Raw genomic sequence first — 13,148 nt, forward strand, 5'->3', positions numbered from 1 at the left:
ATGTTTGTATTTGATCCACTGAGAACTGGTGGCAGTGCTACACATGTTAGGAAATTATTTCTCTTACTAAAACATCAAAAGTATAAGTTAATCTATTTCCCCAAGTCCTTTATAAAGTAGACTTTTACATACTTCTGACTGCTGTAACTTTGGAAGCATGATATAGTTACAACTACAGGTACCAACTGCATAACAATGCTTTGCATGATAAAGGACTTTCTTGGGTTTTTTTCAGTATCAAGAAGATTATAATAGAAAGTAAACCTTGCATAGGTGAGAACTGTGTGATAAACTCCTTATCTTCACAATCATCAGATAAACAGCATGCACTTTTATCTGTCATCAGATGGTCTCTTGCTGGTAATCCATCTGTACCTACACCTGACGTTGCAAGTCTTTAAAAATATTTAAAAACATTCTTAAAATGTTCTGTCTGCAATGATCCCTTAATGCTCTAGCTCACATATATGTAAACTCAGAAAGTTTTTAACTGTCAGTGGCCACTGGAACTGTGAATCAGTCCTCTTTCCCTTCAGAATTGGTTCATGATACATGTTGTTAGGAAATAACTTTAAGTCAAGGTTATGTGTGGTATGACAGACTGAGGGATGGGCAGCAGTGGGCTCTGCAGTTATTATTGAAAATAGCTGCAAACTATCCTTTCATATGATCATTATGAGTGTGTTTTATAAGAGAACTGCTCTCATCTCATAGGGAATAATTTCTTAGGAGCTTGAGGTAAAGATGAATAATGTTGCTAAAAATAAAGAGGTCAAGTCTGTCTTCTATGTAAAGGATCAAAGAAAATGAAGGCAGGAAAACATTTTATTTCTAGATAATTATTTGAATAATGTATGGAATTTCTCATAGTTCAACACCAGAATATGCAGTAACACTTCTTACTTCATTGCAAGACACACAATAAAATGTTTTATCATTTCAGAATTTTACAAAATATCGGACATATCTACAGTTATTTTTGGGGATCTTTTTTTTTTCTCCTTGTCCCTTTTAACTCTTTCAAAGTGGTAATAACATCATGAGAACATTTAAAACAATGTTTAAATTATTACTACTTTACACATTGGTAGAAAGCAGTAGCAGTACCTTAGAAGAAAGAAATGAACCAAAAAACCCCATGCCAGAACAGAACCATAAATTTGAGAAAAACTGTCTAGGTATGGAATATCTGACTTAGTGGGAATATCGTAATATACATATATTCCAATGGTGAAGTCACCATTGTAGGTGCAAATAGTAAGATGTTGAACTGTTACAAGGGACCGTACTATTTTGCCAGAGTTAAGCCTGCTTATTAAATAGTCACCACCAGAGTTAATGAATTTTCAAAGTGCTTTCTGTAGCTAAAAAAGAACATTAAAATTTAGAAATATTACTATAACTGCTGTTTTATTAATATTCTCAGTATTCATGGATATCAGAATTTATTCTGACAGAAATGATAGATTAGCTAATTTCAATGAAACAATCCAGTGTCACCATCCTGGCAGCCTTTAGTTTCCTTTAAATTACATTCCCATTTTTCCTGAGGAAGGCTCAGTTTTTTCCTTTTCTGTAAAATGATTGTTGAAGTTAACACATGCAAAATGGTAGCGTCCTTGTTTCCACAGAGCTCCCGTGGCCCATTGCTCGTATGCATCCTTGGAGTGTTTAAGTATGTGAATACCTGCAGTGGCAGTGGTGTCATGCTAGCACGCTTTCAGAGATAAGAGTGCTGCATCTGTTCTGAAGATATTGCTGGGAGCTTTCTTCCACTTGCATTTCATTCTGTACACTAAAAGAAACTATTTGGGTGAATCATTCAACAATGATGTCCAGCAACTGACCAGCTTTATCTGGAGTGTAACCACTGGACACCCATGACTTTTGCATAATTCCTTGGATATTTAGGTTAATTCAGACACTAGCTTATTCATTATCAGCAGCTGAACTACCTGCTTGATATTTAGTTTTTATTTGGTGTGTGGGTTGTTTTGTTTTTTTTTTTAAATTTGATAAATAGGCAAGGAGAGAACAAATAGAACGATGTCTTGTTCCTGTAGAGATTTCTCTGTTGATTTTAACAGTCTTTCTGGATTGGTTTTAATGAGTCTGTACTGGCTTACACTGATTTGCCAATGTACGCCTACAATCTGTTATTTCTGGGAGATGAACGTAAATCACTTCCAAATGTCACCTATTTATTTGTCACCTGACTCTGGATAGATATTCCTGCATTGGATAATTTATGCATGCATGCATGCATTAGAAGGTTTTCTTTACAGAGAGAAAATAAACCAGAAAATTTAAAAATGTATACTTAGGCTCTGCAAAACTGATGGAAAGTATCTGCTTCCACTGCCCACTCAGTCTGCCAACACTCTTTATTCCTTACAGCAATCAAAAAATATGAACAATATTTTAACTGTAATTACTGTACACAGTATTAAATCAGATACCACCCACCAGCTGTCCAAAAAATGAGAGAAGAGAAAAATAGAATAGAAAAAAGAAAAAAAAAAAATCTCTAGTTATATGTGAGTTTGAGATGTATTTGAAACTAGGTTGTCCTCTCATGACCTTATTTAATAGGACTGGCACTTTCTGTGAGTAGACCTTTTTTTCTGTTTGCACTGTAATTTATTTTTCTTCTTCATGGTTCATACAATGTGCTGGTTTTACAGATAGTCATCTAAATCTGTCATATCCAATGCATGAGGGTCACAAAAGTTAAAGTGGATACTAAGGGCATTCCAAACTGGCAAATGGGATACAGTCAGGATTATTAATGTGGAAACTGGGTAAATTTGGAGGCATTTACTTTAGTAATAGATTTAATATGATTGTATGTCCCACACAGATGTATATTTCATAATGTTAAAAGGCTTCAGGTCCAAGTAATGTTTCCAGGATACAACTTGTGGGAAGAATATTCTCAGTTAGTAGAGATGAGGAAATGGGAAGATAAGCCTCTGTCCCTTCGTTTTGCTCTTGATTCTATAATCCGTATTGACAGAGAGTCATTCTGCAAACAGTATATTCGGTGGATGCAGTCTGAGGGGACTGATTTTCTTTCATAGTCATGGGAAAAGTACGAGTCTGATCCTCAGTTAGGTGTTAGTTTAGTGAGGCATTTTGGAAAACAGAAGCTTCACAACTGCCGTTAATAAAGATGCAGAAGCATGGTGTGAAATTTATTCACTGATTAGAATAATCATAATCTACAGTATGGTTAAGGGTGTATAATTTCAGTCCGAGATATATAGCCTTTCTGGCCCCATGAAATCATTAGAAGCCCAGCATTTGCCTTACTGCATCAGAGCGGTGGTTGTCATGTAAAAGGCAGTGTTCTGCCCTCAGCAGTGTCACATACTTGTGGCTATAGAGAAAATTTAAATATCTAGAAATGCACAAAATTAACAGTGTGATGTTGTAGATGGTGGCTCCTTTTCTTAATATTTTCTGTATTAATGGATGAGATTAATCCACCTTAGTTAGCATTGAATTCTACAGTACGCTTATATCTGTGGAGGTTACGATCAGCAAACTGCACTGTAGAATATAGCGAGGCTTTGTTATTGTAACCAGTAATATCCATTTTGAGACACTTTCTTAAATAGGTTTGTTTTTTTTTAAAAAGTTGATAATTATTTAAAAATTCTTTTTATAATCATACCTTTTGCTTATTAGTTTCTGTAGAACATCAACAGCTCTATGTACACAATTGCTGACATAATTCATCACAGTCAGACAATCCCATTACTTTACACGTTTGTCACCAGAAGAAGCTCAGCTGATAATGTAGCAGCAATTTGCAGTGAGTGGTCAAGTGTATGTATTTAGGAAATTTATTAAAATGTGGTTTATATATGCATTACATAGATTGAGAGTGTTAGGCAACGTTGCAGAGCAAGCATCTAGGGCCTGGTCTTTGGAACTTGTGGGATAATCTTCAAATTGCCTGGAGGTTTACTTAGGATCACTGCCTAATACTCAGATGCTTCTCTAAGTCATGCTCATGTATTGGGAATCTTTTTCCTCTCAGACTGTCACTTGTCTACTTCAAGCACCTCTCTGCTGCCCCAAATGTAAGAACCAGTGCAACCTATAATTGCTTTATATCTGACTTTGCTATCTTTTGTAGTAAGGCAGTTCAGTTTCTTGTAGCTCTGTGAAGGGTTTCTGTCTTTATAAGGGGTCCTGGGGTGCCTTTAGTTTCATCTAAGCAAAAATGAAATTTAGGGAAGTGATGGTGCTGAAGGTATCTATCTAGGCTGTTCTTGAAGTGTTAAACACACTTCTTATTCTTCCATGTCAAATAATATTGTTGGTTTTTTCTTGAAGAAACAATGCTTTCATAATAATGCAAAAGTGTGATGAGACTGCATTCATTGGTTAGTGTGATATTTATTAATAATTAATAAATTATCGGTAATTATTATATAGTTTAAAGAAATAGAATTTTTTCCCGATCTGAAATTGAACTATAGGTATGTAGCCTTTCTATAGGCACTGACTTCATGTACTCAAGTAGCTGTATTAAAAGAGCTTTATTTATTAGGAATCAATTTCCTAGCTCTTTCACATTTTAATGGCAATTTTTTTTTTTAAATAAGCTCTATATATGATGCCAAGTCAGTATATAGCTTCTACATTAATCTCAAGGATGCTGTTACACACTGAATTCTCTCTCACTAGTATGTATACTGTGCAGCAGAAAAAGTTAGTCTCATGCAGAAAGGAGCACAACTAAAATCATGCTACATTTTTACAGTTTTTAAATATGTAAATTATTAATGAAATTTTAAAGTCGTATATTTAGGAATTCCACCTGTTGATATGCATGAATTAGTGTAATAGTGCTAAATTACAGTAACTTTTTAGATAATCCTATTAATGAAAGTTAGGATCAGAAGTTAGATAATTTTCTGTGCAAAATAGATGTATTCTCAGTTCATATTTACATGTATGTTGAGTATGTTAGGTTCAGCATGTTGTACCTTGATGCTAAAGGTCAAAAAAGCTGCAGAACACTCCTTTTTTTTTAATTAAAGTCAGGAGAAGCTTTAGGCCACCAATCTAAAAATACGGTTTGTGTGCTTCTTGGTAAAAGATTTGTCTTGCCTGTGGTGTAACCTCAATTCCGTAATAGTCAGGTAGCTGTAATATGCCATACCACGTATGATTTCTTGTTTTGCTTCATGAATTTCTTAGCTTCAAATATTCTGATTGGGAACACCTGACTTAGATTTTTATCTCTTATCTAGGAATTTTCTTTCCTGTTACATTGCTTTTGTAGGTCCCAGAAGCCATAAGAAAGTGCCAGCGAGCTGGAATTACGGTCCGCATGGTCACTGGAGACAACATCAACACAGCACGTGCCATTGCCATAAAATGTGGAATCATTCACCCGGGAGAAGACTTTCTCTGCCTTGAGGGGAAAGAGTTTAACAGAAGGATCCGAAATGAGAAGGGAGAGGTAACTCGTCTACTAAATCTATACATATTATGAATATGTTATTAAAAAATAGCGAGAACGCTGAAATGCTGTTTCTCCTGCACTGATGTGTACCTCATATCAGTAAAGGCTATTTGAAGAGATTGCTACTTCTTTCTACTGCTATTCTTTTGCAATTCAAAATACCATTGAAAGGGCAGTCTTTACTTTTCCTGATGCAGAGCCACTGTCAGTTTAGTGCTAGCCCAATTCAGCAGTTTTTAGAACCATACCACTAGTCCACAAGAAAGCAAAACCAAGCACATTAAAAGCAGGTTTGTTACCAAAGAGGAGAAGAAACTCAACAGGAGTTTGCAGGTCTGTCTCATAAAAATGCAGTCTGTACTGAGAACCAGCTCCTCTCGTTTCTTTGTTTTATACCACTGTACCTAATGTACTGCTATATCCACTCACTGTAATGATTTGCGTAACTTAATGTATTCTTCGGAAGATCTTTAACTCCTCATAAAAAATGGAGCTAACACACAGGCTATTGAAGTCAGCTTAAAAGAAGTAAACTCTATGCTGTGTCTTTGACCCCATCATTAATGAATGGACACAGTCCTTTACTCCTTGCATTGATTGATGGAATCCTTTGTCCTCATTGCTGTTGGTATACAGAGAAAATTCTGCCATTATTGGTGCCAAAATGAAGAACTTGGATTTAAATGTAGAATAGAACAACATGCTTCTACTTGTAAACGTGTTTGATCAGCTTTGAGAAACTCTACTATCCTGTATATAGAGTCAGGATTCTGAGTGGAATTATCCATAAAGATCCTAAGAAAGGCTGATTAGATACTGTGGCAGAATTTACCTATATTAGCCAACAGCTGTGCATTGGTAGTAGAAAACTGCCTTTTGACCTTGCCTTCATTTGCAGCATTGATGGCTGTTGTAGTTTTTCTGTGCTTTTGGAGAAAAGTTGCAAATATAAGTAGTTAAGTGATGCATCTGACACATGGGCACAAATATATTTTGCAGTTTGATAGTCACAGGCTAACAGTTTTACTGGTTTGGGTTTTTTTGTGTTCCCCCCCCTCCAGATTGAGCAAGAGCGGATTGACAAAATCTGGCCAAAGCTTCGAGTGCTTGCTCGCTCATCTCCCACGGACAAACACACTTTGGTAAAAGGTGCGTGCAGGCTACCTTCACGTGTGTGTGTAATTAATGCCAAAGTTCTTGAAGTATGTCCGACACATTATCTCTGTTGTAAAAGTTTTACTGTTACAAATATATCTGAGTTGTTACCTTTAATTGCACATCTATACATAATGCAAGGAGGTTTTTTCAGTAACCAAGTCTCTTGTGTTTGCATTCTACCTGAGCCTTCAGATGGAAAATAATAGGAAACTGGTTGGCAGGAATAACAGAAGTACCAATACGAAGTCTGGCAAGTAGATGTAGGCAATCTCATATCTGCCTTGTGATTTTTAGTTGGACTAGAACAAGGCTCTAGCTGGGGAGGGAAGATGTGTGTTTGCTGGTCAGAAAGAAAATATTGTTGTTTGTCATGTAAACAAGAGGGGGCATAGATTTTGTAGTCTCTGCCTATACCTCTTCATGGAGAAAGCAAGAACAAGCTCATTTAGAGTAAATCAAGTCAGTCAAGTGCATCTGTTCTCTCACAATTATTTTTAAAGAGTATTCCAAGATAAAAACCATTCATGTTACAGTAGCAGTTATTGGAGATCATGTAACTAGGAGCTGCCCCCTTTAGCGTTACATGAATGGAGATAAGTATTTTAAGCCAATTCCATTTTCCTGTAGGCTCGCTAATTGTATGATTTACATTGGCTTCCTTTAGGTTTCTGGGTGTATTTTCAGAGTCTGGTTTTGTCCTCTAAAAACTGCACCAGACAAATTATATTCTCTTACCATACTGTCTGCAGATGGAATGCTCTATAAAAGAGGGATTTGTTTGCAGTTTTCTTTAAAGCCTTTTTCGTATCTGTAACTCCCACTTCTTGACGACTTGAAATCTTATTCTGTTGACTTTGAAGCTCACACTTAAAAGACAGCTGATGAAATCAGAAAATTTCTGATCAGGAATAACATAATTTCTGGCCATGATAAGATGGGGGGCTGGCACAGATGGAAACCCTGTTGGTGGATGGCTGTGTTTGCTGGCTTCCTGATGAAGAAAGAACTAGATTATTATTTGCTGAGGCCCTAGAAAGTCTGGAGAGACTCTTCTTAGCAATTCTTGGAGGAGCTAAACTTCAGGATAAGATCCAACTGATCAGTTACATGTTTTCAGCTGGTTGACTGCTTAAATAATAATTCACATTTAGGTAGGAGTTTCTGGATCTATCCTTTTGGTATGGCAAGGTTTTATTGATATGACTCCTTGCATGACTGATTACAAAGGCTTTTGAGCAGTATGTAATTTTTTAAAATGCCTAAATGACTTGAGAGCAAAAAATTCTACTGTGAATTTGAGGATTGGATCAGTTGGGTCCTTTGGAATTGGGACCAGTTTATGTGAAGAGCTTTGGAAGCATGGATCTTTCAGGAGAACTAAGATATCTTTATAAGATATCTTGTATCATGGTGCACAAGATGGGGCAGCTGGAGACATAGTGCTTTTACTCACCCTCTCCAGCCACTGTTTAGACCAGTGGTCTCCGAAATGGGGTGCACACATGTCAGGGACAATCCACTGGGATGCAGGAAGAAAATATTTTTTACCATTATTAAATACAAGAATATGTTAAAAATACTGTTTATTTAATCTCTATCTCATCCTTTTCTAATGTATGTTTTCTAGTATACATAATATAATAGTACATGTGTATAATTTATAAATGATATACATATTGGGGGTATGTGTGGTCAAAAAGATTTTACCAATAGGTGTTTGTGATTGAAAAGATTTGGAGGCCATTGGTTTGGACAACATAATTATTAGCTTCATAGGTCGTTATTAAAACAGCACAAAGGTAGCTGAAGTCTCCTCACTTCCCTAGCGCATATAAATTACTGTCTTATAGCTCTTGGAGGACATGACTTGCACAGCCTAATAGTTTATTTGTTTCAGAAACACACAACAATTTGTGTTTTGTTAAGTGGAATAAATAAGTCCCTTGGGAGTACTCATTTGAAGCATTCAGGATTTCCCCTGAAGAGAAAAATAAAACCTTTTCCAGAGAAAATGAAATCAATAAAGAGCTGAAGAAAAATAAGCATTGATGTTTTATAGCATATGCACTTCGACAATCCAGAAGATATTTATTACTACTGAATACCTTATGCAACTAATACAATTAATGTTTTAAAGATGTGACAAGGTCAAATGATAGAGCAATTAAGTATCTTAACGAAGTTCAAGAACAAGTCTGTGGAAGATCATGATGGAATTTTTTGGCTGGTAATACTCCAAGGGCCATTAAAAGTTACAAGAAACTATTTAAATGTTCACTAGTTTTGGGCCTCTTGTTAAAATGTTATGTTTTTCTCAGACACTTGAGGGATCAAGAGGATTTTCTCTTCTTTGATGTATTCTATCTGCTCTAGGGTAAAAACACACATCACAAAATAAACTTTTTTTATATTTAATTTTTAATGACATACAGCTGCTGGAGGGAGCATTTTTTTCTCCTTAACGTAGCACAATCCCACCCAGCAAAAGGATCATTTTTATTTTGCATTTTTGTTTTTACTACTACTAAGGGACTAGAGAAGGGCATGGTTCAGCATTTTAGGCTGGGCAGGCAGTTTCTCTCAAATATTTATGGCTTTGAAGTATAGGTAGATTGAAAAAAAGATGTCAAAATGTTTTATCATCACAAACTGTTTCAGTGAAACAAACTTCTGGATTTCTCAATCCAACTGAAATACAATTTCTTATGGATTTTATGATAACCATTAGTATTATTTCATATTTTTTACCCTATTTCAAAATATAACAAGTAAAAATGCATATCATTTATATTGATGTATCTTTATAATACTATTGCTGAAATACTTCAGTTTTGTCATAGTGTTTTTTAAAATACTATGGGAAGCAACTGTTTAGTACTGATGGGAAATATCATCTTTTTATCAGAGGGTATAGAGAAGATCAAATAAATACTCAGTTTACCAGTTAAAGAAGCTGTGCTTTCCAATAGGTTTAAATCAGGCTGGAGTTATTTTTCTGTGATATTAAAAACAACTATTCTCATGCAAGTCTGATTTATTAACAGGCGGAAAGGGAACTTTGAAGAAGAAAATATTTTTAATAATTACCCTTAATTACTAAACTATTTCAAGTAGTATTGCATGGGATGGTATTATGTTCATGACTTCATCAATGTGGACGTGCTGTGAGATTAGGTAGAATAATAAAAATATAGAAACGTGTATGAAATGAAATTCTGAAATTAAATATCAGCATGTTCCAAATTGCACGTGGTTTTGACTTCCATTTGCGAGAAAATGTTAATATTTATTTTTATTCAAATTCATATGAAAAAATATTCAGAAAGTTGACCTGTTCCACAGCGTAAAAAGTCGACTTCAACCAACTCTTCCCTGAAGCGAAGAACATAAAAATAGTTTAAAGGAAGCAGGAGGTATACTGCATTTGAATCTAGAGTTTTATACTCTGTAAATACCATTTAGTATTCTGTAGCCTGTATTAAGTGTAACTTTGTGGGAGGCACTTATGCCTTTAAGGTTCCCCTGCAGTGTTTTAGTCTTAGAATACAAAGCACATTGGTGGTGCATGCTTAGTACAAAAATCCATGTGTTTCAGCCGTGTTCTTCTCTGATATTATCATTCTAATATCATGAACTTTGTGGAGCACTATCCACTTAACAATTACAAATGTTGTCTGTAGTGTTATATATTACACTTTTACATTAACCTTTAAAGCTCTATTCCCGCACGTACTTAAGCATGTAACTAAAGTGAATTTAAATTTTCAGAGATAGACTTTCTAAATTCTTGTTAAATTAACAGGGAGCTTGAAAAAGTTTGGGAGTATTAAAAACTAATCTAAACACAATATGCCTATGAAAATATATTACATCTTTCTATGTTTAACTTGTCAGAGAAATGTAAGTATGTGTAAGCGTGTGGGATGATTGGCTTTACTGCATCAGTAACACCTGAATTGGTGTGCATCTTTGAAGTGCTCTACTGTAGCAAAGTTTTTCCCGTCTGCCTGTTTTGAGTTAATCAGTTGAGACAGAAAGAAAAATCTAAACCAGGAATTTTTTTCTCCCAGAACCAACGGTTTCTTACTGATGCGACTCTAAAGGTAGACAATGCAAGTAAGAACTGTTTAAATAAAATGGCATTTTTTCTGCAATAAAGGGAGAACCTGGGGCTATACTTGATGTTTTTGATCTGAGCCATGGGTACAGATAGCTCCTTGTAAAAGAAATGGAAGACACATCGTTGGTGAATATTCTTTATATTATTATCCTGAGGGGATTTGGTTTAATGCTTGCTTAATGTCAGATGGGAGAAAGGTGGGAGATACAGGATGTGTTTCACTTTCAGCTCTGTATGCAGTGCTGGTACCTTTTATAGCAAGCTTGTGCATATAGTGCCCCTCTTGATAGCTGTACATAGGTGTTTTAAATATGATCTTTTCCCTCATCAGAAACAAGCTTGTGCAAGCTACATGACTTCTCCCACAATTCCTGCAGCATCAGCGGAATCTGTGTGGAACACACTGTAATGTTATGCTCTAGGTGTATTCATGTGGCTGTTGAATAAAATTATTTTTGACAGAGGAAAGTTGTGGCCAAACACCTTAAAATGAGGGAACAGACCAATGAAACAGCAAAGCTGTTTTGGGAGGAAGCTTTGCTGAGTTTTAGGAAATCCCCTGCTATATCTTGCAGACCTGTTTTTATTAAAATACTGTATGTAAGCATTCAACTGGAGTAAACCAGTTTATTTTGAAGAAATTTCCTGGCTGCTAGACATGACTAATTAATACTGAAGCTTCTTTTTAGCTGTTTTGAATGAGGGGAAAGGCCAGTGAATATTAAAGAAATGGGCATTCTCTTTATTAGCAGTCTGTCAAGTCATGCCTTTGTTTACATTTTTCACCATCACTGAAGCAGTTCTTCACCACAGCTTTGGTAGTGCAGAGGGAGAACCCTTCCCAGGCATCCCTCTTCTGTTTGGTCTCCTTACACTGTTTGTAAAAGCTATACAGACATATTATTTGATACTGATGAAAATTATTGAAGTGAAGCCTTATCGCACCTATGAACAGAACGATATCAAAGAAAGAAAGAAAAAAAGTAAAAGTAGGTGAGGTTAGGAAGGAAGCAAGTGCTGGAAAGAAGACAAGCCTTCAGAAATGTGAGGAAGGGGGGGGAGGAGGAACAGATTAAAAGAGCATGCAGATGTCAGGGAACATAAGTATAGCTATGATAAGTCCTCTGAATCCCAAATAATCACTATGCTCCATTTTAGAAATTTGTCTGACGTACAAATGAAAGTTTCGCAAAGATCTTCTCCCTATGAATAGCCCTGAAGTCCATCCACATACTGTTGTGTCATGCATTGTCATGTTTCTGATGACACTAGCAGTGGTCACTGAGATGAAGGTGTGTGACTGAGATGCTGATGATAACCAAGATCATTTTATCTTTATTTTTCTGTGACTGCTGATTATGCAGTTCTGTGCTCTGGAGGGTTTTGGGCTTATCCTGGCTGCATAGTTTGCTTTTAGGGCTAAAAATGACTACTAAACCTTGTGAATGACTGCTAAACCTTGTGAATTACGTAGCTGCATCCAGCAATTGACTGACACAGGACAGTTAGTAGTAGAGTCATTGACATTAGAGCACTATTTACATCTATTAGGAGGTCGTTTGTTAGAGTCTCTTCAACTTTAGGTTGTGCTCCCATTTGGAATCCAGTTGTGGAAGGATGCTATCCTCCTGTTTGGAGCAGTTAATACCATGATGTGTCAGAGATTTTAATGAATTTGTTCAGAAGCTTGAACTATTAATTTATCATCAAAGGATGTGTTAATGACAAGAAGGGAAGACCAAGATAAATGCTTTTAACAGTAGTGGCAGCTGATGTTCCTGTTTATTTAGTAATACCGAAGGCAAATCACCCCAACAAATTGAAAGCTCTAATTATAAGATTTTACCAGAATAATGTGCCATTTATCTGAGTTTGTACTGCCAATGGAAAGTGAATAGGTTTTTTTTCTGATTTTCATAAGACTGAAAAGTACAGGACACTAACTGCTTCCATACTGCATTGCAATCATCTCGGTGCCTGATAAGCTTGAACCTTGCCAAGAGGCAGCTATTGCTCTGTAATCTGCAATTTCCTATTTCTGGTTAGTTATCTGATACGCGAGTTATTTTTTTCTAGAGTAAAATGAAAGCTTTTCACAGTGGGTAGGTTTTGATAATTGTTTTTAGAGGTTATGACTTTGTGCAAAAGGTGTTAGCAAAAGGAATTCTGTCATTTCCCCCCCCCCCCCCAAGTCATTAATATGGAGAGGTGTTCTTGTATCCCACACAACAATCCTGTGTTCTGAACTCATATTCAAATGAACTCTGATGTGAAAATAAAAACGTGAGTAGTGAATGATCCCCATCCTATTAAAAAACAGGGCTGCTTCTGTAACCTCAGAAAAATTCTTTATTCTTGTCCTTACTTTCCTCATCTGCATAAGTGGAA

At 35.9% G+C, this 13,148-nt stretch overlaps 1 protein-coding gene across 8 annotated transcripts in view; it reads left to right on the forward strand.

Annotated features, from left to right (window-relative positions):
- ATP2B2 (ATPase plasma membrane Ca2+ transporting 2) overlaps positions 1 to 13,148 on the forward strand; it is a 432,424-nt gene that overhangs the window by 377,882 nt on the left and 41,394 nt on the right. For all 8 annotated transcript variants that reach the window (XM_074879694.1, XM_074879691.1, XM_074879693.1 and 5 more), the window contains 2 exons: positions 5,300 to 5,479; positions 6,544 to 6,631. In XM_074879694.1, the coding sequence (XP_074735795.1) occupies positions 5,300 to 5,479; positions 6,544 to 6,631 (268 nt within the window). The remainder of the gene's footprint in view (positions 1 to 5,299; positions 5,480 to 6,543; positions 6,632 to 13,148) is intronic.

Source organism: Strix uralensis, chromosome 10, assembly GCF_047716275.1.
Source record: "Strix uralensis isolate ZFMK-TIS-50842 chromosome 10, bStrUra1, whole genome shotgun sequence".
Classification (NCBI taxonomy): domain Eukaryota; kingdom Metazoa; phylum Chordata; class Aves; order Strigiformes; family Strigidae; genus Strix; species Strix uralensis.